Here is a 25,018-nt window from a genome sequence, read left to right as displayed (position 1 = left end):
TAAGATGAAGAAATTAAAAATAAAATGCCATAAATTCCGAGTCACATTAACAGGTTTTAGTAAAGGCAGTGGTTATCACATGTTCAAGACACTTATATGCTGATAATATGGAAAATAACGAAAACTGTTTCAGAATAGGACAGGAAACTCATGAACAGATAAACCTGCTGGAGCTGCTTTGGTCTGGGATCTTGGGTCTGGGATGTCGGATCTGGATGGTGGATGTGGTGCTCAGTAATATTTGATGGTTTGTCTGGTTGGTTTTGTAGGACTCTGAACCAAAGTGCCCTGTACCACTTGGTTTTAAACAGCTCTATCAAAGTGGACTTTTTACACATAAAGTTTACAGCTGTGAAGTACAGAAGACTAAGAATGGGATAAAGGTATTAACCGTCCGATATCCAGATGAACATATTATGCACACTTTGCACTTCATGTTATTAAAGGTCATATTATTTTTCACATTTAGTTTCAGGTCAGAATTCAAAAGTTGTTAATTTTTACATAATTTTTAAAATTCTGACCCAACACCCTGACCTGATTCTAACACCCTTCTACCAAGTGAGTACAAAATGTACACTGACATTAGCATTTAACATTTGACCTAGCACAAAAAATAATAATGAATATTAACCAATGTTGGTGTTAAGGGTTAAAAATATGACAGTTATTGAGTATTTGATATTTTTATTTATGGCTAAAGCTGATGAAATACAATTAAAAAAATGAAAAAAATGAAAGAATATTATTCTTTCTGAAACCTACGTGGAAACAGGGGCCTTGGTTCTGCTGGTGTTTTGTACCAGTGGATGCTTTGTGTTTAGTACCGGTGGATGCTTTGTGTTTTGTACCGGTGGATGCTTTGTGTTTAGTACGGGTGGATGCTTTGTGTTTTGTACCAGTGGATGCTTTGTGTTTAGTACCGGTGGATGCTTTGTGTTTTGTACCAGTGGATGCTTTGTGTTTTGTACCAGTGGATGCTTTGTGTTTAGTACCGGTGGATGCTTTGTGTTTAGTACCGGTGGATGCTTTGTGTTTTGTATGGGTGGATGCTTTGTGTTTAGTACCGGTGGATGCTTTGTGTTTGGTACCAGTGGATGCTTTGTGTTTTGTACGGGTGGATGCTTTGTGTTTAGTACCAGTGGATGCTTTGTGTTTAGTACCGGTGGATGCTTTGTGTTTAGTACCGGTGGATGCTTTGTGTTTAGTACCAGTGGATGCTTTGTGTTTAGTACCAGTGGATGCTTTGTGTTTTGTACGGGTGGATGCTTTGTGTTTAGTACCAGTGGATGCTTTGTGTTTAGTACCAGTGGATGCTTTGTGTTCAGTACCGGTGGATGCTTTGTGTTTAGTACCAGTGGATGCTTTGTGTTCAGTACCGGTGGATGCTTTGTGTTTAGTACCAGTGGATGCTTTGTGTTTTGTACCGGTGGATGCTTTGTGTTTAGTACCAGTGGATGCTTTGTGTTCAGTACCGGTGGATGCTTTGTGTTTGGTACCAGCCGACTCATCTTGTCCATTAACTAATCAGGATGCAGGTCCGAGTTTGTCTTTACATGAAACTGATTCATTATATCAGCAAATGGAACTACAGTGGTTCAACAGAATACATACATAGGATGTAGTGGTTACCAAGTACCAGGAAACCAGAACCCAACGGCTGCCACACAGCGGTTCCCATCATATATACTGTACATTAACCCGTCTGGTGTTCTGTTAATGATTCCAGTTCCGTTTCAATGGTGACTGGATGACAACACTTCTGACTCCAAAGGTTCAGACTGATACAGTTCTGTCCTGCTGTGATGTCATCAGCCTGTGTGTCTTCTGATTGGCTGGAGGCTGCAGTTCCCCTGGAATGACAGGTGCGTCACTCTGCTCAAGGTGATGCTGGTGCAGTTCAGCTCTGCACACTGTGGAGGCGCTGCAGCCCAGCGATGCCACGGCAGGAGGCTCCTCATCACCTGGAATGCACAAGCAACGCCTCACATTAAGTCAGATTTAACACATCGTTATCCTCATATCATAATTACCTAACTCACTGGACAAAATGTATGGACAAAAGTATGTGAACCTGTTGAATTCAGGTGTTTCTTTTCTAACAGGGGTCTGGGATACAAAACAATAACGACAAATGTCACAATATAGTTTTATATTGGGATAAATATCATATTGATTATTGATATTGATGTTTCTATGTCAGATCATCATGAACAGGACATCTTACAGCTGTACTTATGTCCATGTAGTTTAGAAACATCAATATTTTCTTAAAGTTTAATGGGAGATGTTTCTTCCTCAGCGTGATGTGAAGAAAGCAGATGGTTAGTTGTGGTAGAAAATTATTATTTACAGTCAGCACAAAAAATATTTTAGAAATTTAGAGGGAGAACATTTAAAATCATAGTCATAGATAAAAAAAACTCAAGGTTGAGAGAAATGTAGTCAAAACCATCTCCAAGGCATTTTGGAAACAAAGATAACAATTTAAACCAAACTAACCAATGCAATATTTATCTCAATATACAACTACATTATGACATTTGTCATTATTGTTTTGTATCCCAGACCCCTGTGAGAAATGAAACACCTGAATTAATGAGTCCACATACTTTTGTCCATTTGTGTATGAGTTAGACAGATATATCCCCAAAACGGAGTTTCGGGGATATAATGGTTTTGCCCCAAACATCTCCAACGGATCCGCTGCCCCCTGATATCCTTGGCGTGAGCGCGATAACTCGGACGGATTTGGTTGGATTTCTTATCCCTTGATAACCAACATAAGGGGCCCCAAGTGGAAGAACCCTATCGAGTTCAGCTTCTGACTTGTAACACTATTAATTGATTTTCTTAACAAGAAAGAAAAAAATTACAATTGCACATTACAAATACAATCATCATAACACCCACCGAGACATCCCACCTCCTATCCGCCCTCAGCCAGCCTTTCCCATACAATCCACAATCGCACACAAAAAAACAAAAACAAAACAAACAAAACAAAAAAACAGAGGGGGGTGTATACTTGGTCAAACATTACAATACAAATGTAGAGTCATACAGATAGACACCCGCATAGAAAAAGAAAATAAAAATAAATAAATAAATAAAAAAAACACATTTAAAAAAAAGGGGGGGGGGGTCATCTACTCTACTTGTAATGGGCTTGAATGCTCTCATAGTAAGACAGAAAAAGGGTTCCAAATGCTCTCAAACTTTTGTATAGAACCTTTCAGGGTGTATCTGATTTTCTCAAATTTCAGAATGACACGGTGTCTCCAATCCATCTACTGAATGTGCGTGGTGTTTGTTCTTTCCATAAAAGCAATATCTGACATCTAGCAAGAAGAGAGGTGAGAGCTATGACAACATCAAATTTGCCTTAAAACGAGCGTGTTTCATCAGTAAATAAAAAAAATGGCCACGTATTGGATTTGGAGACATGTGAACACTACACTTTGTTGAATAGGCCTGAAAAATGTCAGCCCAAAATGCTCTGAGGAGTGGGCAGGACCAGAACATGTGTATATGGTCTGCAGGTTGACTTTTAAAATGGGGACATGTCAACATCAGAAAAAGTCTTTGCCAGTTTGGCCCTAGTCCACTGTACTATTAAAAGGATTTTAAACTGAATCAAGCTTTTGGGAGGAGGAATGTACCAAATCCAATGCAGCCTCCCACTGATCCTCTGTCATTACTTCTCCCAGGTCATGTTCCCAGAGTTGTCTAATTCCTTACAGTGATTGGGGAATGATGCTGCTAATATGATGATAAAGCACTGAGATCAAACCTCTCAATGTGTGGACAAAGAGAGGAGATTGTCAATAGCATTATCTGATGGCAGATTTGGAAAAGAAGCAAAGTTCTTGTGCACAAAATATCTCATTTGGAGATATCTATAAAATGGGATTTTGGCAAGTCAAACATCTCAGAAAGCTGAGCGAATCAACCAAATTTACCTTGAAAAAGAGACTGAAATGGAAGTGATGACTTTAGCCTTCCAGATTTAAAGGCTGAGTCCGAGCTGGAAGGTGGAAAGTTGTGATTATTAACAACTGAAGAATAGACTGATATTGTTGTTAGGTTGAAATGTTTTCTGAATTGTGACCAAATTTTCAATGAATTGAGGATCACTGGGTTGGGTAATAACTGGCTCAGTGGAGTCGGAGGGGATGGGGCAGAAATGACAGAACGAAGTTGGACAGGGCAGCATGCAGATTCAAGATGTAGCCAGACCTCACCCCTCTCAGGATGATATTCCTCTGTCCACGACAACATCTTCTGGATGTTGCAAGCCCAATAATCGTCGACAAAATTAAGCAAAACTAGACCAGCCAGCCCTTTAGGTCTTTCAAGTCTTCAACAAGCCTTTTAATCCTTTGTGGTTTAAGATTCCAGATGAAGGAAGCTGGTCCAGAGTTTTAAAAAACTTTTTTCCAATAAGGATTGGAATGTTTTGAAAAAAATACAGACATTTTGGTAACACAATCATTTTGATAAGGTTGATTCGACCAATTACCGAGAGAGGCACGCTTGACGATCTCACCATATCCTGTTTGCATTTTTCAAAAAGTACCCAAAAGTTCTTTATTAAAGCATGGGGAATGTCAGGAATGGAATGGAATGGAAAATGAGATGGGGAGATCTGAGAGACAGCTTGATTTAATACTAACATTTCAGTCTTCTGGAGATTAATTCTGTTGCCAGATATTTTACCAAACTGATTTAGGGTGTGGACAATTGAAGGAACTGAAGTGATAGGGTTAGATGTGTATAGTAGTAAGTTGTCTGCTTAGAGTGATAACGTACGAGTTTGTCCACCTTGCACTGTCTCTGAAAAATCATCAGACTGTTGAAGGGCGATGGCTAATGGCTCTATTGCGATAGCAAAAAGGAGGAGTGAAAGAGGACAGCCTTGACTGATGCCCCTACCCCATGGGAAATATTCAGACTGAAGACCATTAGTAATTACTGTAGCCAGAGGGTGAGCATATAAATCATCAAATGTCATTTTGGTATTGAGAGAGATCACCATTTCTGGTACAGAGATTGAAGGGGAGTATACAATATTAAGTAGTCTTCTTAAGTTGGAATTAGAGTGTCTATTTAAAATAAACCTGTCTGACCAGTAGATATAATTTGTGGCAATAACCTCTCCAGTCTAGCAGATAACATCTTGGAAAGAATTTTATAATCTACATTCAGTAATGAGATAGGACAATATGAGGCGCTTTGGAGTGAGTCTTTGGTTTTTTTAGGAATGAGTGTAATTACCTCCGCCAAGGAGGTTATGTTTTTGCCAGGGTTTGTTTGTCTGTTTGTCTGTCCGTTAGTGTGCAACATAACTCAAAAAGTTATGGACAGATTTTGATGAAATTTTCAGGGTTTGTTGGAAATGGGATAAGGAAGAAATGATTAACTTTTGGGGGTGATCGGGGGTGGGGGGGCCCACAGGGGGGCCCACTGATCAGCCTTGGCGGAGGTCTGCGCTCTCCGAGTGCTTCTAGTTGCAACTTGTCATAGAGGGGGAGGGAGCTGTCCAGAAGACAAAGGTTCATTAAACATGGCTTGGAGTAATGGTGACAAGTGTGAACTTTTTTTATAAAAGTCTGCAGTGAAGGCCCAGATGTTTTATTGTTTTTCAAGGATTTAATGGCTTGTGTGATTTCTGCAACTGAGATTTCTCCCCCAAGAGAAGAGTTAAGCTCCGGAGGGAGAGAGAAGGAAATGAAAGCTTGCCAAAGAAGTTCTCGAGTTTTGGGGCATCTACATCATGTTCAGAGCAATATAAGTTACTGTAGTACTGTTTGAAAATGTTTCAGGGTCTCCCATAATGTTGAAAGGGAGACCTCAGAAGTAGTGTTAGTGTCAGTAAAAAAATTTATCTGGGAAATGATCAGTTTTACAAATTCTTCATCAGCTAGTAACAGTGGGTTAACCCTCCAATAGAATGTGGGTCTGAAGCAACTAGGTAAACTAAGTTGAAAAGACAGTGCACCATGATCAGAGATGGAAATTGTATGATATTGACAGGAGTCTGCACTCCCTACTAACCTGTTATCTATCAGAAAGTAATCTATGTGGGTAGTATACGTATAGTGGATGCTGGAAAAGAAAGAAAATGCTTTTTTATTAGGATAATGAAATTTCCAAATGTCTGAAAGACCAGATTGAGCACAAAAAACAGTGATGACCATGGCTGATTAATAAGAGATTGAGGTCTTGATGAGGATCTTTCAAGAGTGGTGTTGAGCACACAGTTAAAGTCAACCCCTAATATCAGATTATTATTGTTGTAAATTGGTATGGCAGAAAATAATTTGGTGAAAAAGTTATAATTGTCAGAATTTGGGGCATAAACATTTACAAGAATTACAGGGAGAGAAAATAATTACCCAGCAACAATAACATATTTTCTGTTGGGGTCACTGATCACCTCCTCAGCTTGTAATGTGAGATCTTTGAGGACTGCATTGCCTCTGGCCTTGACATTAAAACGTGGATGGAACAGTTGACCGATGCATCTTCTTTTAAGAAAATTTGCAGTCGGTTTTTTAGATGAGTTTCCTGCATAAATACTATATCTGCCCTTAGTTGCTGAAGGTAAGATATTATCTTCTGTCTTTTTACTGGGTTATTCAGACCTTTGTATTTTGAAACACATTGGATGGATTGAGACTGAGACTGGTTAACTCTAGAATTCATTTTAATTGAGACCTAAATAGTAATAGAAAGTTTTCGACAGCTGAAAGAGGCCATATTGGAAGCATACTGAGATGAGAAGATGGCAGGGGGATAAGAGGAAGGGGGGAGAGAGGGAGAGAGAGAGAGAGAGAGAGAGAGAGAGAAATAAACAAAGAAAAGGAAAAAAAGGCTAGGCTGAAAAATATCTGTGGCAAAAAGCACAAGGTTTACCTAAGCACGTTTTACCTATAGTTAAACTGTATACTCTGTTACTGCAAGAAATTGAAAAATTACTGAAAGTTTTGTGCCTAATACAAAGTCAGCAAAAAAAGGGCCCAAACAGAACAAAATGATTTCAACATTATCACATATTCAGTATGGTTTACCAAACTTATCAAAACCTATAACTAGAATGATGCTACATATCTCTTTTTTCTTTTCAATCTTTTAAACTCTAACAACAAATGAGATAGGAGGAATGTCCATTTACCTCAAGAGTTCATATACTAAAGATGGTAGGCAATGAACTGATTTCACATACCTAGGTACTTCTGAAGTTAACATACAAAGCAGGACTTTGTAGCCCGCCCACCTTATGATGGTGAGGATTCCAGGCCAATTTGTTTGTATGGCTACATCTTTCCACAGAACAGCTTGCCTCCTCTGGAGAGAGAAAGACATGTTTCTGACCATCCTTGTCAGTAACCTGTAGCTGGGCCAGGAACAGCATCCTATAGTTGAATCCAACTTTCTTAAGCTGTGACTTCACTGGTACAAAGGCAGCTCCCTTTCTGGAGGTTTAAGCGCTAAAGTCCGGGAGAAAGTGAATCTCAGTTCTGCGAAAAGAAACGGGGCTGGCCTCTCTTGCTAACTTCAGGATGCGCTCCTTTATCTGGAAATGGTGAATTCGTACAATGAGGGGATGTAGTCTGGAGTCTGCTGAATTTTTCCTAACCTTGGTGATCCGATGAGCCCCGTCTGCGATCAATAAGGTAGGGAAAGTTTCTGCTCCAAAAGTTTCTCGTAGCAGTGCGTCAATGAATGCAGTGGAACGCGGTCCCTCAGTATTTTCAGGGAGACCAAATCTGCGAATATTGTTCCGTCTGGATCAGTTCTCCAGATCACCTAGTTTCACTTCCAAGTCCTTGTTATCCTTGGCGAGCGCAGCACATGTGGATTCAAATCTTTCAAGTCTTTCTTGTGTGTCATTTAGTGAGGTTTCCAGTTGTTGAATGGATTTGTAGTGTTGCTGTTGTCAACCGACAGAAAGTTTGGCTATAATATGATCTTCCATGGACGTTAGCAGTCTTTCCATATATGACAGTGTCAGCGTCGTGTTAGCCCCAGCGTCTGGTTGTTTGGCTAGTTTTGCTAAGTTGGCTTGTTCTGCATCTCCAATTTACTGCTTTGCCGCCCGGCCCATTGGTTTCATGTCTTCGGCAAAAATCAGGGTTGGCACTAACAACTGCGTGACTTTGAAAGGATCCCAGATGGAATTTGACTGAATGTCAACAGAGAAGCTCTGGCTTGCAACCTACACTGCCATGCATCAAACCGGAAGGGCTTGACTAATCCGAATGACAAATGGCATGGAATAACGAATGACCACTTGGGTTAGGGTTAAGGGGTTAAGGGGTTAAGGGGTTAAGGGGTTAAGGGGTTAAGGGGTTAAGGGGTTAGGGGTTAGGGGTTAAGGGGTTAGGGTTAGGGGTTAGGGGTTAGGGTTAGGTCATTCATTATTCCATGCCCTTTGTCATTCGGATTAGGAAGGCCCAACCAAAAGCCCCATTCTCATTAATGTCAGCTTCTCTATGAGTATTAGATACTGAACAAAAATAAAAATGCAACACTTTTGTTTTTGCTCCCATTTTTCATGAGCTGAACTCAAAGATCTAAAACTTTTTCTATATACACAAAAGGCCTATTTCTCTCAAATATTGTTCAGAAATTTGTCTAAATCTGTGCCTTTGCCAAGATAATCCATCCACCTCACAGGTGTGGCATATCAAGATGCTGATCAGACAGCATGATTATTGCACAGGTGTGCCTTAGGCTGGCCACAATAAAATACCACTCTAAAATGTGCAGTTTTATCACACAGCACAATGCCCCAGATGTCACAAGTTTTGAGGGAGCGTGCAATTGGCATGCTGACAGCAGGAATGTCCTCCAGAGATGGTGCCCATGAATTGAATGTTCATTTCTCTACCATAAGCCATCTCCAAAGGTGCTTCAGAGAATTTGGCAGTACATCCAACCGGCCTCACAACCGCAGACCACGTGCAACCACACAGACCTCCACATCCAGCATCTTCACCGCCAAGATCATCTGAGGCCAGCCACCTGGACAGCTGCTGCAACAATCGGTTTGCATAACCAAAGAATTTCTGCACAAACTGTCAGAAACCATCTCAGGGAAGTTCATCTGCATGCTCGTTGTCCTCATCGGGGTCTTGACCTGACTGCAGTTCGTCATTGTAACCGACTTTAGTGGGTAAATGCTCACATTTGATGGTGTCTGGGACTTCGGAGAGGTGTTCTCTTCACAGATAAATCCCAGTTTTCATTGGAGAGGGCAGATGGCAGGCAGTGTGTATGGCGTCATGAGGGTGAGCAGTTTGCTGATGTCCACGTTGTGAATGGAGTGGCCCATGGTGGTGATGGGGTTATGGGGTGGACAAGTGTATATTATGGACAACCAACACAGGGGCATTTTATTGATGGCATTTTGAATGCACAGAGATACCATGCAGCTGAATTTATTGAACTTGATGTAAATATTTTTAGTTCTGCAAAATATTCTTGTTTTTTATTGACTGTCACGGTAATAATGTCAAGTGAGATGTGTTTGTTTTTTGTGCTTAATGTACAGGGTGGGGAAGCAAAATTTACAATATTTTGAGGCAGGGATTGAAAGACAGTGTATGACCAATTAGTTTATTGAAAGTCATGAGAATTTATTTGCCACAAGAAAATTGACATAATAGAAAATGTTTTTATTCTATGTGTCCTCCTTCTTTCTCAATAACTGCCTTCACACGCTTCCTGAAACTTGCGCAAGTGTTCCTCAAATATTCGGGTGACAACTTCTCCCATTCTTCTTTAATAGTATCTTCCAGACTTTGTCGTAATAGTTTTGCTCATAGTCATTCTCTTCTTTCCATTATAAACAGTCTTTATGGACACTCCAACTATTTTTGAAATCTCCTTTGGTGTGACGAGTGCATTCAGCAAATCACACACTCTTTGACGTTTGCTTTCCTGATTACTCATATGGGCAAAAGTTTCTGAAAAGGTATGGATAATAGTGTTAGGTATGATTATGACATCAATATATATTTGGTTTCAAAACAATTGACGTAGTGCCTGCTGAGAAAAAACAACTAAATGTTCATTGTAAATTTTGCTTCCCCACCCTGTATATGGTTAAAAGTTCAATAAAAATATATTATATATACTTGGACAGCCATGGTAGAGAGGGTCATCCAATAACTGAAGGGATGGTGGTTCAAATCCTGCTCTGTTATGTGCTGTTGTGTCATTGAGCAAGACTCTTCACCCACCTTGCCTCCAGTGCTGCTACTCACACTGGTGTATGAATGCGTATGAATGTTCGGTGGTGGTCGGAGGGGCCGTACACGCGGATTGGCAGCCACGCTTCCGTCAGCCGGCCCCAGGGCAGCTGTGGCTACAAATGTAGTTTACCACTATCAGAGTGTGATTGTGAAAGTGAATGAATAATGGATCCAATGGACGTGCTTTGAGTATGCATTCATAGAAAAGCACTATATAAATCTAATCCATTATTATTATAAAAAAGAAATCCAATCCTCATCAGTCCCCATGAGTACATGAAAACAGCAACAAATAATAAATGTTTGCCTCTTGTTGAGCTTGCTGATGTTTGACTCTTTCTGGAGAGACGACCAGTGACACAAAATAAAACTGCAATGATTGGTTTGGCAGAAATGTCAAAGTGACTGGATAAAATTTCAATGTTTTCTAGGCACTAATTCATTTTGTGTTAATGGTCTTGAAGGACTGAACCTCAAACACATCTAACCACCAGAGCACAGCACCTCACCGAGCCCAGAGGAAGATGATTCGCTGTCAGCCAGGGAGGCGGAGTCCACCTGGTCATGTGACAGTCCCTCCATTAAGGGAATGGAGAGCTCTGATGAAGGAACTGAAGAATCGTAGATCCCTGAATCACGAGGAGGGACCTGTGGGGGGGACGACCGGCCTTCTTCTGCCTGAGGAGGGACGAGGCAGACTGGGTCCTGGAGGACGGAGGGGGAAGAGTCTGGGGCGGTGCCAGAGGACGACCTGAAGGAGCAGAAGCAGACGTAAGAGGACGTCCAATCATCTGAACCCTGATTCCCCCCTCATTCATGGTTTAACCCTGTTTCATTTAGACTCATTTAGATACAGGTCATATAAGGGCAAACAAACGGGTTTGGGCCACATTTGCCTGCAGTCTGAACATAACCTTAGAGTCTAGATGTGACTTCTTTCCATCCACTTCTCATCTGTATGTTTTGTGTTGGTTGTGGATATTAACTAAGTTGCATCAAAAACTGTCTTAGTGTCACCTACATCCAGCCTCTATGTGGAGGACAGATTTTCTACAAAAAATATGAAGTTTGTTGCAAGGTTATTATCATTAACAAAAACTAACGAAATGACGAAAACTAGAATTGTAGAAACATTTTCATTAACTGAAATAAATAAAAACTATAATTAAAGAAAATAATGATAATTAACTGAAACTGTATTGTATGTTTACAAAACTAACTAAAACGTATAAAAATTATGGATATAATTCCCTTCGTTTTGTCTTTGTCAGTGTCGGATGATGTAAAATCAATTTATTTCCCTAAAGCAGTTTTAGCTGGTGGCAACATAAGATATTTAACGGTTCGTCACTTGTGGTTTCCAGTCGTCCTCTGGTCCCCACTCTACCTGGAAACATGGAGACTAAAGTTAGGAGAAATCAGCAGAGTCCTGTCTGGGATTTATTTGAATACGACAGCGAAGAAGATAAAAGATATAAAAAAAACTAAAACTAAACTAAAACTAAGCATTTAGAAAATAACGAAAACTAATAAAAACTCGCAAACCTGCTCGAAAAACTAATTAAAACTAACTGAATTAGACAAAAAAAGTCAAAACTAAATAAAACTAAACTATGATGAAAAATCCAAAACTATATAAGCTTGGTTTGTTGTAGACTTCTTCTCTACACCAATGGCAGCTGGTGAAGTTATTTTTTTGGTGGTGCAGTATCCAAGTCAGTTTTCAGCTGCACTACAGGGTGTCCCATAAGTCTCCATACATAGGAAAAACAAACGTTTCTTGACATAAACCATTTTTATTTATATATCTCTATCTCTCTATATCTCTCTATATCTCTTCATTTATCTCTATGACTGCCATTTTGTCGGGAACACATTTCAATGTGTGTCCTCCACTGCTGAAGAACTATAAAGAAGAAATATAAAGAAATACATGTTAGAACCATGGAATGTATTATGTCTACTATGTATGGAGACTTATGGGACACCCTGTATAACCATATATCAACACTAGGGTAAATCAGAGCAAATGCACCAGCATTTTAAAATATTAATTTAAATTAAAATAAAAATACACAGTATGTGTTTTCAGTCATTGTTTTTTTATATGTAAATTTCACCGTCTATCCTCCAAACATGCACATTTTTCTATGACTCTATAGTTAAAGTCAGACATGTCCCTGATTAAGTGTCTTAACACTGATAGTATGGACAATGTATTTAAACCAGGGGTGGAGGAAGGACAGGCAAATCATGTGGAATTAAAAAAAGTAGAAAATCAACATCAGGGCTAAAAGATGTCACCGTTACCACTTGTGCTGGGATTCAAACCCTAAACTCCCACATCAGAGGCACTAGTTTTACCCACTGAACCATCCAGCCACATGCACCTGTCTCAATAGTTTCACCTGCAGACATGTTCATTGATTTCATTTCAGAGGAAAGTGTTGATTCTTTAGTGGATGTGGCGTTTCCTCCTGTGGGCAGTCCTTAAGGCTCCTGTGGGTGCTGCTTAAGTCTCTCCCACCTCTTGTATTGTATACATATGGCCTGTGGGCCAAAACTGGCTTGCCAAAGGTTCCAATCCAATTAGCAATGTGTAAAAATTACACTGAAGATATTAACAGTCAAGGATGTTGAACTAGTTTTAGTTTAGGTTCCACATGCAGACCAAGTGTGATCTCAAGTAAAATAATAACATAATAACCTAAAAATAATGACTCCAAATTTCCTTTTTGGCCTAATATGAAAAAAATAACATTACATTATGCCTACAAATAATGACAACCCCAAATTTTCTCTTTTTTTAGTGTGAAAATGTAACATTAAATTATGAAGATATGTACATTTACAAACTATCCAAACAAAAAAGATTTGAATAACCTGAAAAACCTGAAATTTCTTATGAAAAATAAATGCAAGCTTAACAATATTATGCCTCCACTTTCCATTTATACATGTGCATTATGGATCAGATCTACAAAGGCACAAAACATTTAATAACAGACAGAATATTGTTAACAATGCATTTAATTTTTGTTGGATATTTCAGGTTGTTCATATTTGTTCAGGTCATTCACATTATATTGTTAAAGGATAGTTTGTTAAATGTAAATATTTATGTTATTTTTTGCAGTAAAAGAAAAATTTGTAGTTGTCATTATTAATAGGCATAATGTAATATTTTTTTCACATTAAACCAAGAAGAAAATTTGGGGTCATTATTTATAGGTTATTATGCTATTATTTTACTGGTCTGGCCCACTTCAGATCATATTGGGCTGAACGTGGCCCCTGAACTAAAATGAATTTGACACCCCTGGTCGATATTGTAAAGGCCGAGCCTTGGGCCTAAACAGGATACACGTCCCTTGACTGTTGACTAAACCACCCAAACATGTTTAAACTCCACTTGAATGTAGATTATACATGGTACTCACAGCCTGGATCATGTATAGATCCTTTATTTATATAGCCATGTTTTTGTAAAATTATTTGATGTGATTCCTAAGCTAATGTCAACACACAACCAGCACACCCTCATGTTATGATCCTGTCTTAATCCATACACCCTACAGATGTAATATTCAGGCGGATGATGAAGGAAAGAAAGATGAGCAGCTCCAGTTTTAATAATCAGACATACCCTAAACCTATTCCATGTTGAACAGAGCTGAACACAGTCATCTCAAATAGCAACATTTTCCAAATAAATACAATATTAATGATTTTTATACGTAATATTTTTTTTCAGATAGCAGTTTATAAAAAATACATGAAAATAGACATAGACAAAAGGCCTTTAAAGTCCAAAATATTAAATAAGGCAATGAAACCATAAAAACAAACAGCAGTGACTGGACTTTACCTTGAAGCGTTTCTCATGGACAGAGAGCAATGTGGAAGACATGGACTGGATCTGAGTCCAGGACTGGGACCAGATCCAGGGGCCAACAGGAGCGTATTCCTCTTAGGTGTTCCGTCGCCCCCCTCCACTGATGGAGACTTCACCACCACCTCATTCAGAACCAAACCACTGTCCAACCTCTGCTCAGACGAGGAGCAGGAGGGCTTTGGAGGGGCACTGTGGTCCTGAGGAGGAAGAGGAGGAGGGGGAGGCGATGAAGACGAGCCTCCTGCAGGATTTAACTGCTTCTCAAACCAGTCCGGGTTCTGGCTGATGTACTGGTGCATGTTGCAGATGGAGACATAGAGCGAGCGTCCGGACTTGCTCCTGAAGTAGTTCCTCCTGGACATGTTGGGAGGAGGAGGCTCCCGGTCAAGACCCGACTGACCGGAGTGAAGCCGAGTGAAGAGCTGAGGCAGCTGGTCCATCAGCTTAAACCTGAACACAGTCAATGAACACATTGGGACTGAACCGTCTGTTCACAGCAACAATCCAACACACCCCATCCACAACTACCAGAACCTCTACTGGAGCATTAGCATTAGCATTAGCATGGTGGTACATTCAGATGGGCCAGTCTAGTGTCAGCTGCTTGTCTGTATGTGCGTGTATCTGTGCGGTTCTGAGAAATTGAGATGTTTTTAACTGGCCAATTTGGTATCTACAGTTGAGGAATAGTCCCATCTCCACATTAAATATCTTTCTTCTTTAAAATTCCCTTCTTTAAAGTCAGAAGGAACTGATTTAATTTATGTTGCTTAGCAGTTGTGAGTAGTTGCAACAGTTACCGTTATTTTACAGCAGAACAACAGCATGTCATGCAGGACAAAAGCAGTTGCGTACCTCCTTTTTCGCTTTTGAAATTATCAAATTTTACTGTTATAATAATAATAATAATAATAATAATAATAATAAATATAATAATAATAATAATAATAATAATAATTTATTTTATAAAAGGTAAGTGGACTATGTGTGTGTGTATGTGTGTGTGTCCTGGGCATCATACACAATCCAAAAAGAGCTGACTGCTGCAGTTTGGTATACTCATGTATTTTTTGTCAGGGAAGAGACTAGTAAAAATGACACGTAGATAGGACCAATATTTTGGGTGATATTAGTCATTTTGGAATACAGTAGCCTTACAACCACTTTGCTATACCCAAAATCATGTGAGCACTTTGGCGGTGACTGCTGGACAAATGCGGTACAGCATGTGTGAATACACAACAAATATCTAAGCTGGGGGACCGGGATACTGCCCATCAGAGTTGGGATGTGGATTTTAAAAACATCCCCCCCTTTTCACATCCCACGCTCGGTATTGACAATGATGAAGTCCAGGATCTTGAACCCGTGGTTCCCCATAGGTCAACGCGCTAGTATTCTATAATACTCTCTCTGTAACAGGACTTTTGCAGTGTGAGCCTCATTCTTTGAAACATTTCAAGTAAACTAGAAAATATACTGCTTTCATTTAAATCAATCTGATGATTTACATTTGTGAAGTAGCTTATGTAATACTTGTTTCTTCTCTTGATTTATATATCTCACTCCATTATCCATTATTTCTATCCCTCTATTTAATGAAATTCAGCATCTGGTTCTGTGATGTTGTTCTGTATATACTACAGAAAAGACTGTCACTGTTATTAACTCCAGGGCTCGTACACATTTTCATGGTCAAATTCAAGCACTTTTCAGGACTTTTGAGGGTCATTTTCGCCTTATCACTGGGGTAAAATACATATCTACAGGAATGCATATGCCGTACTTTCCGGACTATAAGCCGCACCCACCTCGTCTCATCATCGATTCACTGATGCCAAGTTTACGTGCAGCAGTTCTATTTCCTTCTTCATAAGCTGGATCAATCGTTAGCCCAGAAAACATAAATTAGCCACATCATTTTAGAGCCACGGGTTCACAGTATGTGGAAGAAATTAGCGGCTCGTAGACTGGAAAGTACGACAATGATGTACATTGAATTATGATATAAACATCAAAAATTCTGTTTTATTATAGCAAAAATTTTTGAAATTAAAGGAGAACACAAAGTTTTATCCAAAAACCAGGAAGGCACTTGGCATTCTCCAGACACACTCGCAACGAGACAAAGGTAAAAATGTCTCTGGAGTTGACCTAAGAACACCCACTAATTTTGTTTTTTGACAAAGTTTTATTTTTCAAACTGTATCACCTCTCTGTATGTAGCTTTTACTTGACATCAAACCTGGCAGAGTTAGTATGAAAAATAAATAAATAAATCACATCTCAGAGTTATAACTGCAACCACTTTTCAGACCTTGAAAACATAACATTAAAATTCAAGCATTTTTAAGGATTTCAAGCACCCGTATGAACCCTCTAACTCCTTCAGGTGTGGACTCACCTGGGCGCCAGGCTCAGCGTGGTAGGAATGTCATTTTCAGCTGAGTAGTCGAAGTAAACGGTCATGAAGCGGTTCAGTTCCTGAGCTCCGCCCCCCTCGCTCTGCTTGGCCAATCGTAGTTGCTCTGCGATCATCGCCACGGTGACTGTGAACAAGTCACTACCTGGTCCACCAATGGGAGAGCTGCTACTGCCGTTACTGCGACGACTGAGGGGCGTCTTCCCACGGCGGCTCTTCCTCTCCACGAAATATCTGATGGAAAAAAGACAAAACATTAGGGTGAAAGATAGAAAAAAGAAGAAATGATAAATAAGAAAATGGGAAACAACAAAAGCATTTCGCACAGACTGCTCTTTTCAAATGGAAGGATTCATCCCCTCCAACACATGATCAATGGATCAGAGACATTATGTTTAATATGAAGTTAGAAAAAATTAGTTGTGCCTTAAATGGCTCTGTTAGCAAATTTAACAAAAATATTGGAGCCTCTTTTCCACTATGTGAATATGTTACCTGGCCAGGAACTGTAAAGACATTTCAGTTGTTTACATTATGAGTGACTTGTTTTTTCTTTCCTTAAATGTACCAGAATGCACTGTCTTGTTATGCATATTTTGTTTGCATTACCTTTTTGGTTTCTGAAGGATTTGGACAGTGACCCACCCCTCTGGTCAATGACCCTGAAACTGACACACAATACCCACTAGCAACCCTACCCCCAGGGACACACCCCATTATGACCCTAACACTTAAGTTGGGAGTAACACCTACACAGACCACTCCCTCTGCAGGTTTATAAATCCAGTTCAGCCACCAGTTAGTAGAACTGAAGAAGTCTCTTAGATGAGAGACGAAATGTTTTCAAAGAGCTAAACCAGTCCAGGTGAACCAAGAAGAACTACCAAGAAGTAAGAAGGTGAAGCAGAAACAGAAGAAAGAAGGAAAGAAAACAGGAGGAAGTGAAAAAACAATAAAGAAACGATATGACATCAAATGAGGTTTAACAGTCACTTAAAGCCTTGGTACAAACACCGTTAATGTCAGGGTTAAAGAACAGATACATTTTTATACAGTGAGAACTGATGATCAGATAAGATCATAAACTTACATCCAACATAAACACACATCAGTCATCTCTGAACCTGTCATTATTCTGATAAAGTGAAACCATGTCGGTGGAGCATTGTAGTGACCCCACCTCATCTGTACTTTCTCCATCCTGCTTCCATCTCAGCTGCTCTGCTTTTGTAGCATTCAAACATGTCTGGAACATTTCCTTTCATTCTTTAATGTTATTATCATCCTGATTTTTTATGCAACTTGCACTTTTACTTGATACCATTAGTTATCTGAAAAAAATATTCATTCATTAACCTCCTAAGACCCAGCTATGTTTTTTTTGTTTATGTTTGTGGACAAATGGACAAAAGTTTCAAAGCTTTACCTTAAAAAACAAAACAAAAGCCACTGCAAAGGATATTCAGAGAAGAAAAAATGTATCTGAAAAAATGTGTCAGTGTCATGCTGTTTTCAGTCTAGACAATTTTTTCTTAAAAAAAAAAATCAGAAATTTGTATTCTCCTAAGTCTCAGGAGGTTAATTATGATTGTGTTGTGTAAAATGTGTTGTTTTATGTAGTTTTTGCAGTGGACATTGATGGAACTGCAGCTGGTAAAACAAGCAAAGTTTTTGGAGTAGAAGACATTACAAGGAAAACAATGCAAGAGCCCAAAAGTCACTGATTTCAAAATGAATCTGATCTCTTAATAATAGATGAGGAAAGATCCACTGTCATTTCATACATCTGTTCCATATCTCATATAGTGTTGGTTTTACCGAAGGCCTTTGGAGCACACGGTGATGATGAAGTTAGCTTCATCCAACCGTCGGCTCAGCCACGACATCTGACCCTCTCTGCACATCTCCAGATGTTCCCACAGGTCCAGAACCACCTGAATGGGGATTTAACAAACCACAACTGACACTTAGAACCTCAGGAAAACCAGCTGTGAAACACTTTGAAAGTATGGAAATATGACAGATTCATATACTCTGTGGTTGTGCATGTTCCTCTGTATGATCTGAACCCTTTTCTTTTCTTCATTTATTACTCTTTAATATTCCAGCTTCATTGGTAGTTCCCCTGCCTGTCTTTACAAACCAAATCCGTTTTGTATAATTACATCAAATGTATGTGTCCAAATTTACCCATGAGAACAAGTGTGATTAAAAGAAAACACATTAATGAATAAAAATACTAAAAAAAAAATAAAATAAAACTAAACAACTTTTTTGGTTGAAAGTGCACCTGTTATGTGTAGTAGAAAAGGTCATTTTAATAAATGAATGAATGAATGTATAATTCACAGTAAACAAGCCCCTCCCCCCTGCCCCCGATCACCACCAAAATTTAATCATTTCTTCTTTGTGTCAGTATCAACATTTCCTGAAAATTTCATGAAAATCCGTCCATAACTTTTTGAGTTATCTTGCTAACAAACAAACACACAAACACGCACGCATGCAAACACACAAAGCAAGCGATCACAATACCTCCTGGCAGAGGTAACAATGGGTTGAGATTTACAGTGGATTTGTATTATGTACAGAGTGCAATTGGAGTTTTTATACAGTGAGTGGATGTGTACAGGGATGCGCAACACATGCGCAATGCCCCATTCATTCCCGTGTCCGCCGTGGATCTGACCCCAAAGCACGAGTCAGGATAAAACAATGGGAAAAAGGCGTGGGAGCTGTTGTTCCCATGTGGGGTCTTCCTAAATTGGCTCATTACATTGATGATATTGCTGTAGATTTGGAGGATGTAACCAAATCCATGACAGAAGGCTTCAGTGCTGTTTCTGCAGAAATCAAAGCCCTTAAAAATGTTGCCCTTCAGAATCGCGCTGCTCTAGATTACATGCTTGCATCCTCAGGAGGTGTTTGTCACATAATAGGACAAGAATGCTGCACTTTTATCCCCGACGTCTCGGGAAATTTGACCTATGTAGTTGATCACTTAAACGAGCTTCTAATTCGCCAATTTAATCGCGATGCCCCACCCCCTGAAGGATTTGACCTTTGGAACTGGCTCACCTCTGGCCCATGGTGGCAGATTTTCCTTAAAATAGCAACCCCATTCCTTGCCATCTGTGTTGTTCTCTGTTTGTGTTCCTGCTGCCTTGTTCCCCTAATCAGAAAAATGATTTCCTCCATGCTCAATGCCACCCTCCTAACCTATCAGCTTGTCCCCACTGACTCTAAACCTGGCCCTCAGACTGCGCCCCTTCTGATTTTGACCCCTCCGATTTCTCTGATTCCGACTGAGACACCATCTTTTAAGTCACAGCCGGTTTGTAAATACATTGTTTTCCCTTACTCATAAGCTTGCTCATACTGTGTGCCCTATGCACACCAAAAAAAAAGCGTTCCATTCTGGACATGCATGTTTTCTACTTCCAGCCCATGACGTCTCATCTTAAACCTGTGAGGGTGTGATGTGATTGATGTTTAATTCTGTGAAGGTCTAACCCTATATTATTGTTACTATATCTGATACATTTTTTTATTATTTTATACTAACATTGTTATAATAGATGATATTTTTGTGTGTTTTTTCTTTCCCATTTAGTTGATCCTGACGGATCAAAAGGGAGAAATGTTAATACTGATTTTAATGCTTAATGCTGACCATAAGTTTCCTTTCTTGGCTCCTCACAACTGTTAGTTTGCAAGACACCTGTGTCCTTCAAAACATGAATGTTTCTCTCAGCCAGCTTCTCAGTTCTGCATATTGTAAGCTACTTTATCTCTAAAGATAGCACAACGTACAGTTTGACCTTTTAGCCCATAGCAGAGCATGAGCTCTCTCAGTTCTGGAATTCAACAAAGAGTTACTTTCCAAACTTCCCAGAATGACTCCAAGGTCTTACATTCTGTCCTGTGTCCATCTGGCATTCTTTCTTTCACTTAGCAACAGTATCATATGTCATATTTATTATATTATATTAACCAATCCCATGTAAGCTTAGCACAGCCTCTATGAGTTAGACCGATTTTCTGTATTAGGTAGAACTGACTCTTGAGAGAGGGCGAAGCTTCGTCTGTTAGTTTCTCATTTGTGCACAAATAAACGGATTGCCTGATTGAAGCAAATCCATTCTCCACGAAGTCTTTGTTTTCCAACCATCACACCGGTCTATTAAAATATATTTATGTGTATATGATTATAGTGCAAATTAGTCTGAGTTTTATACAAAGTGCATATATGACTTTGTAAGTGGGTGAATTTGAGTTGGGGGGGACACTGACACTGGATGGCTCATGAAGTGCTCATCAGAGTGACGGCCTGGGGGAAAAAACTGTTCTTGTGTCTGGCTGTTTTAGCGTACAGAGAGATACAGAGCTCTGTATCGCCTGGGAAGAGAAGAAGTTCAAACAGGTTGTCTGCTGGGCTTTCTTGATTATGGAGTCTATGTTGGGAGTCCACTTTAGGTCCTGTGAGATGGTTGATCCCAGAAACCTAAGGGTTTCCACAGCAGTCACAGTGTTGTTGAGGATTGTGATGGGGGCCACTGTAGGGGGGGTACTCCTTAAGTCCACTGTCATCTCCACAGTTTTGAGTGTGTTCAGCTCCAAATTATTCTAACACTAGAGGGCCAGCTGTTCCACCTCCCGTCTGTATGCAGACTCATCACGGTCCCAAATGAAGCTGATGACCGTTGTGTTGTCTGCAAACTTCAGGAGTTTGACAGAAGGATCTTCCAAGGTGCAGTCGTTAGTTTAGAGGGAGAAGAGCTGTGGGGAGAGCACACATCCCTGGGGGGCACCAGTGCTGATTGACTGTGTGCTGGATATGAATTTTCCTAGCCTCACCTGCTGTCTCATATCTATCAGGAAGTTTGTAATCCACTGACAGGTGGAGGCTGAGACGGTGAGCTGGGTGAGTTTGTGGTGGAGACGTCTGGGCTGATGGTGTTGAATGCCGAGCTGAAGCCCACAAACAGGATCCTTGCATGTGTCCCAGGGGAGTCAAGGTGTTGCAGGATGTAATGCAGACTCATGTCGACCGCATCATCCACTGACCTGTTTGCCCTATATGCAAACTGCAGGGGGTCCAGCAGGGGTCCTGTGATGTCCTTCAGGTGGTTCAACATCAGTCTCTCAAAGGACTTCATGGCCACAGATGTCAGGGCCACAGGCCTGTAGTCATTTAGTCCTGAGATTACTGGTTTCTTGGGGACTGGGATTATTGTGGAGCATTTGAAGCAGGAGGGGACTCTGCATAGCTCTAGTGATCTGTTAAAGATCTGGGTGAAGATGGGGGCTAACTGGTCAGCACAGACCTTCAGACAGGAGGGTGACACCCAATTTAGGCCTGGAACTTTCCTGGTCTTTGTCTCCTGAAGGGCTGACACACATCTTCTTCACAGATCCTGAGTGACGGTGGGGGGTTGGTAGGGAGAGGTAAGGGTTGGTTGATGATGGGACGGGGGATGGGTGTAATTACATAAAAACATAAGGCAATCGCTACTGCCACAGTACTGTGGCACAAATTATAACTTTGTCTATTACCACAGAACCGACCAAATGTTAGCATTTGCACCAGAGCCAATCATGGATAATGTTACATGAACTCATTAGCCTCTTGTTGCCACAGTACTGTGGTGATATATGGCATATACTTCAATGCATTCTGCTATCACAGTACTGTGGCAATTGATAGAAGAAACGACAAATTAGTGATAGTATATAGTATTAGAATTGGCATTATTAGGCCCTTTCCCACCAAAAGGCCCAGAAACTGTATTACCAGGAACTTATTTACCAGAAACTTTTTGGGGTAAAAGAGTTCCTGGTAACTGCGTTTCCACCGCACCCGAAAGTTCAGGGTAATTTATTCAAATCAGGTTGCTGATGTATGAGGGAGCAGAAACTGTAGTCCAGTTCATGTACATTCACAAACTAACCTCTAGCACAATAAAATGACAGTACTGTAAGTGGACGGTTTGGGTTTAACGTTTTACTGGTTGTTGAATCACTAAGGGTACGTTTACACGGCAACACTAGGATCTAATTCCGCAAACATTTCTCCTTTGCGTTATAAAATCATTCCGCGTTAAGACGAAGCCGCTATGAAAACGATCTGCGTTAACATGAGTCCGCGAGAACGGCTGAATACGCTGTAGTGGCCATGCCAGACCAGTAGCTGGCGATGTAGAGCTGTAGTGAAACAGTGGCGGTAAAACACGCGCCTGCGCACAAACGATTTCTGGTTTAGACAGCCTTTAAATGAGAAGAAGAAGAAGAGGCATGGCGAATATAAGAAATGCGTCTCCGCTGGTAAGAGTGTAGACGCAGTAAGTCTAACTTTTGGTGGAGAAGCGACAGCAAACTGAGCACAGTTAGCAGCACGTATGTTGTTCTGAAACCGGCCATTGTTGTTGTGGTTGTTCCTTCTTTTTCTGCAGCTTTATTGTGTCAGAGGCTGGCAAACCAGCTTGGAGGTGCATTACCGCCACCAACTGGCCTGGAGTGGGTTAACTGGCGGTTCTTGGCTGCGCGCGCATGCGGTGACGTCATATTTTACCCCGGAACGCTCCGATTCGCGTTAACACGTTGCTGAAATGCGGAGCGTATCGATAACATTCCACCCTGGACCCTGGTATCAAAAGTTTCCGGATTCAGGCACTCTAGGCACCGTTTCCATGTTAACAGAAGGCTAATCCGCGATGAAATCTTCCCAGAGTCGACTGAATCCTACGCCGTGTAAACGGCCCCTTAATCCATCTGGAATACATTTTAAATAAAGTTAACCATCATACCTTAATTTGTATTTAAAAATGGTACAACATGTATTTTCAACTTCTCATTCCTTAAACTAAATCACATCTAACTTTATGTGTGATGGATGGTTCTGTTTCATTTCTATTGTTTTACAGATGTAGTCCAGGTTCAACCTAAAGTCAGACAGATTTACTCAAATGCCTGCATTTAATTCAACTGCATATTACCGATAAAAGTACTAATACTCATATTTTGATGCCTTGTAAATGAACAGACAGTATTAGGTTAGATTTTTTTTTTATTAAAAATTTAAACAAAACAAAGGTGCCTTGAGATTAAACGGAAATAAACCCGTGTGAAAGGTTCAGGCTTTTGGACCAGGGTCTGGTCCAGCTAGTCCAGGACAGCCGGTCTGGAATTCCATGGTCCTGGTTCCTTTTTCGCTTTCCTACTGGAAGAGTAATAAAAATGCATAAATGAATCACAGAACACACGATGACAGATTCCTACCAGTGTGATGTGTCATGTGACCTGTCTGACCTGGGCTGTTGTAAACAGCAGTAGACGATGGACCAGGACACAAACAGGTTCGGAAAAGAGGCGAGTCTGTCCGGTCCATTTCAGGTGGAAATCACAAACGTACAGAATAAATCAGTGTTCAGTTCACCGGCAACAACACGAATACATCCAGTTCTGTGATTTAGGTTTAATGTCAGACTGATGACCAGTTAGTATTAGCATTAGCATTAGGTTAACTGGACTTCACTGTTGTCTAAACAGCTGATGTTCCACTGACTACTGTTACAACATGGAATGAACTAAACAGTGAATATTTCTGATACACATACCATTGATTTGTTGGACAGTCGGATCCACTGCGACCGTTGTGGTCCTTTAGTTTCTTTTAATCCTGCATAAATGTCTTCTTCTTTCCTCGTATTTCTTTAGGTTTGTGCCTTTGGCTCCGACAGCTTTTACTCGCTCGTTTCGTGTCGGCGATTCAAAGTCCTTCTGAATTTCCTCATTTTCCGTCCACTTGTTGTAGCTTCTCTTTTGGCCCATTTTCCGAATTATCAAAATACAAAGCTTGTGAAAATTAAATGAGTTACATATTGGTGAACAGAATGCGGAAATGCTGCGAGTCTCGTCCACCACTCAGCCTTCTCCAGAACACAGCTCCGCCCCTTAAAGTTCCTGGTAATCTGGAGAGTACTACCTCTGTACCAGGAACTTTGGGGTAAATTTGGGGCCGGGGGAGGGTCAGTTACCAGGGTAATTTTCGGTGGAAACGCACCAGGAACTTTGAAAGTTCAGGGTAATACAGAAAGTTCCTGCAAAAGTTCCTGTGGTGGGAAAGGGCCTATTGTTGTAAATGCTCTACATGTTTTTGTTTTATGATGTTCTTTGCTCTGTGCAGTCAGTGAGATTGAGGCTGGAGAAGGTGGGCCGACCTATTTGCTAAATGATTGCTGTGGTACTTTTCGGGATGTGACATTTACATCTAAGCTTCAGGGTAAATTAAGATTTAAGTGTATATTATACTGTGAAATATGACTGTAATGCACAGTATGTTCTGTAAACAAAGCAAGCAGTCCTGTTGAGCAGGAATATGACAATTCAGAGAAGGATATCACAAATGTATGTATACGTAGTGGTGTTGCCGTCTGACCT

At 40.4% G+C, this 25,018-nt stretch overlaps 1 protein-coding gene across 1 annotated transcript in view; it reads right to left on the bottom strand.

Annotated features, from left to right (window-relative positions):
* Positions 1-1,358: 1,358 nt before the first annotated feature.
* Positions 1,359-25,018, bottom strand: part of LOC115419600 (interleukin-17 receptor D-like) — a 92,228-nt gene continuing 68,568 nt past the window's right edge. Inside the window, 6 exon segments of the mRNA XM_030134496.1 lie at positions 1,359-1,964; positions 10,772-11,013; positions 14,131-14,607; positions 16,562-16,813; positions 18,398-18,513; positions 25,017-25,018. The exon segment at positions 25,017-25,018 is cut by the window's right edge and continues 183 nt beyond it. Of these exon segments, the coding sequence (XP_029990356.1) occupies positions 1,777-1,964; positions 10,772-11,013; positions 14,131-14,607; positions 16,562-16,813; positions 18,398-18,513; positions 25,017-25,018 (1,277 nt within the window). The 3' untranslated portion in view covers positions 1,359-1,776.

The sequence above is a fragment of the Sphaeramia orbicularis genome, chromosome 5 (assembly GCF_902148855.1).
Source record: "Sphaeramia orbicularis chromosome 5, fSphaOr1.1, whole genome shotgun sequence".
NCBI classification, from domain to species: domain Eukaryota; kingdom Metazoa; phylum Chordata; class Actinopteri; order Kurtiformes; family Apogonidae; genus Sphaeramia; species Sphaeramia orbicularis.
Note: the sequence above shows the minus strand (reverse complement) of the source record. Positions and strands in the feature narration are given on the sequence as shown.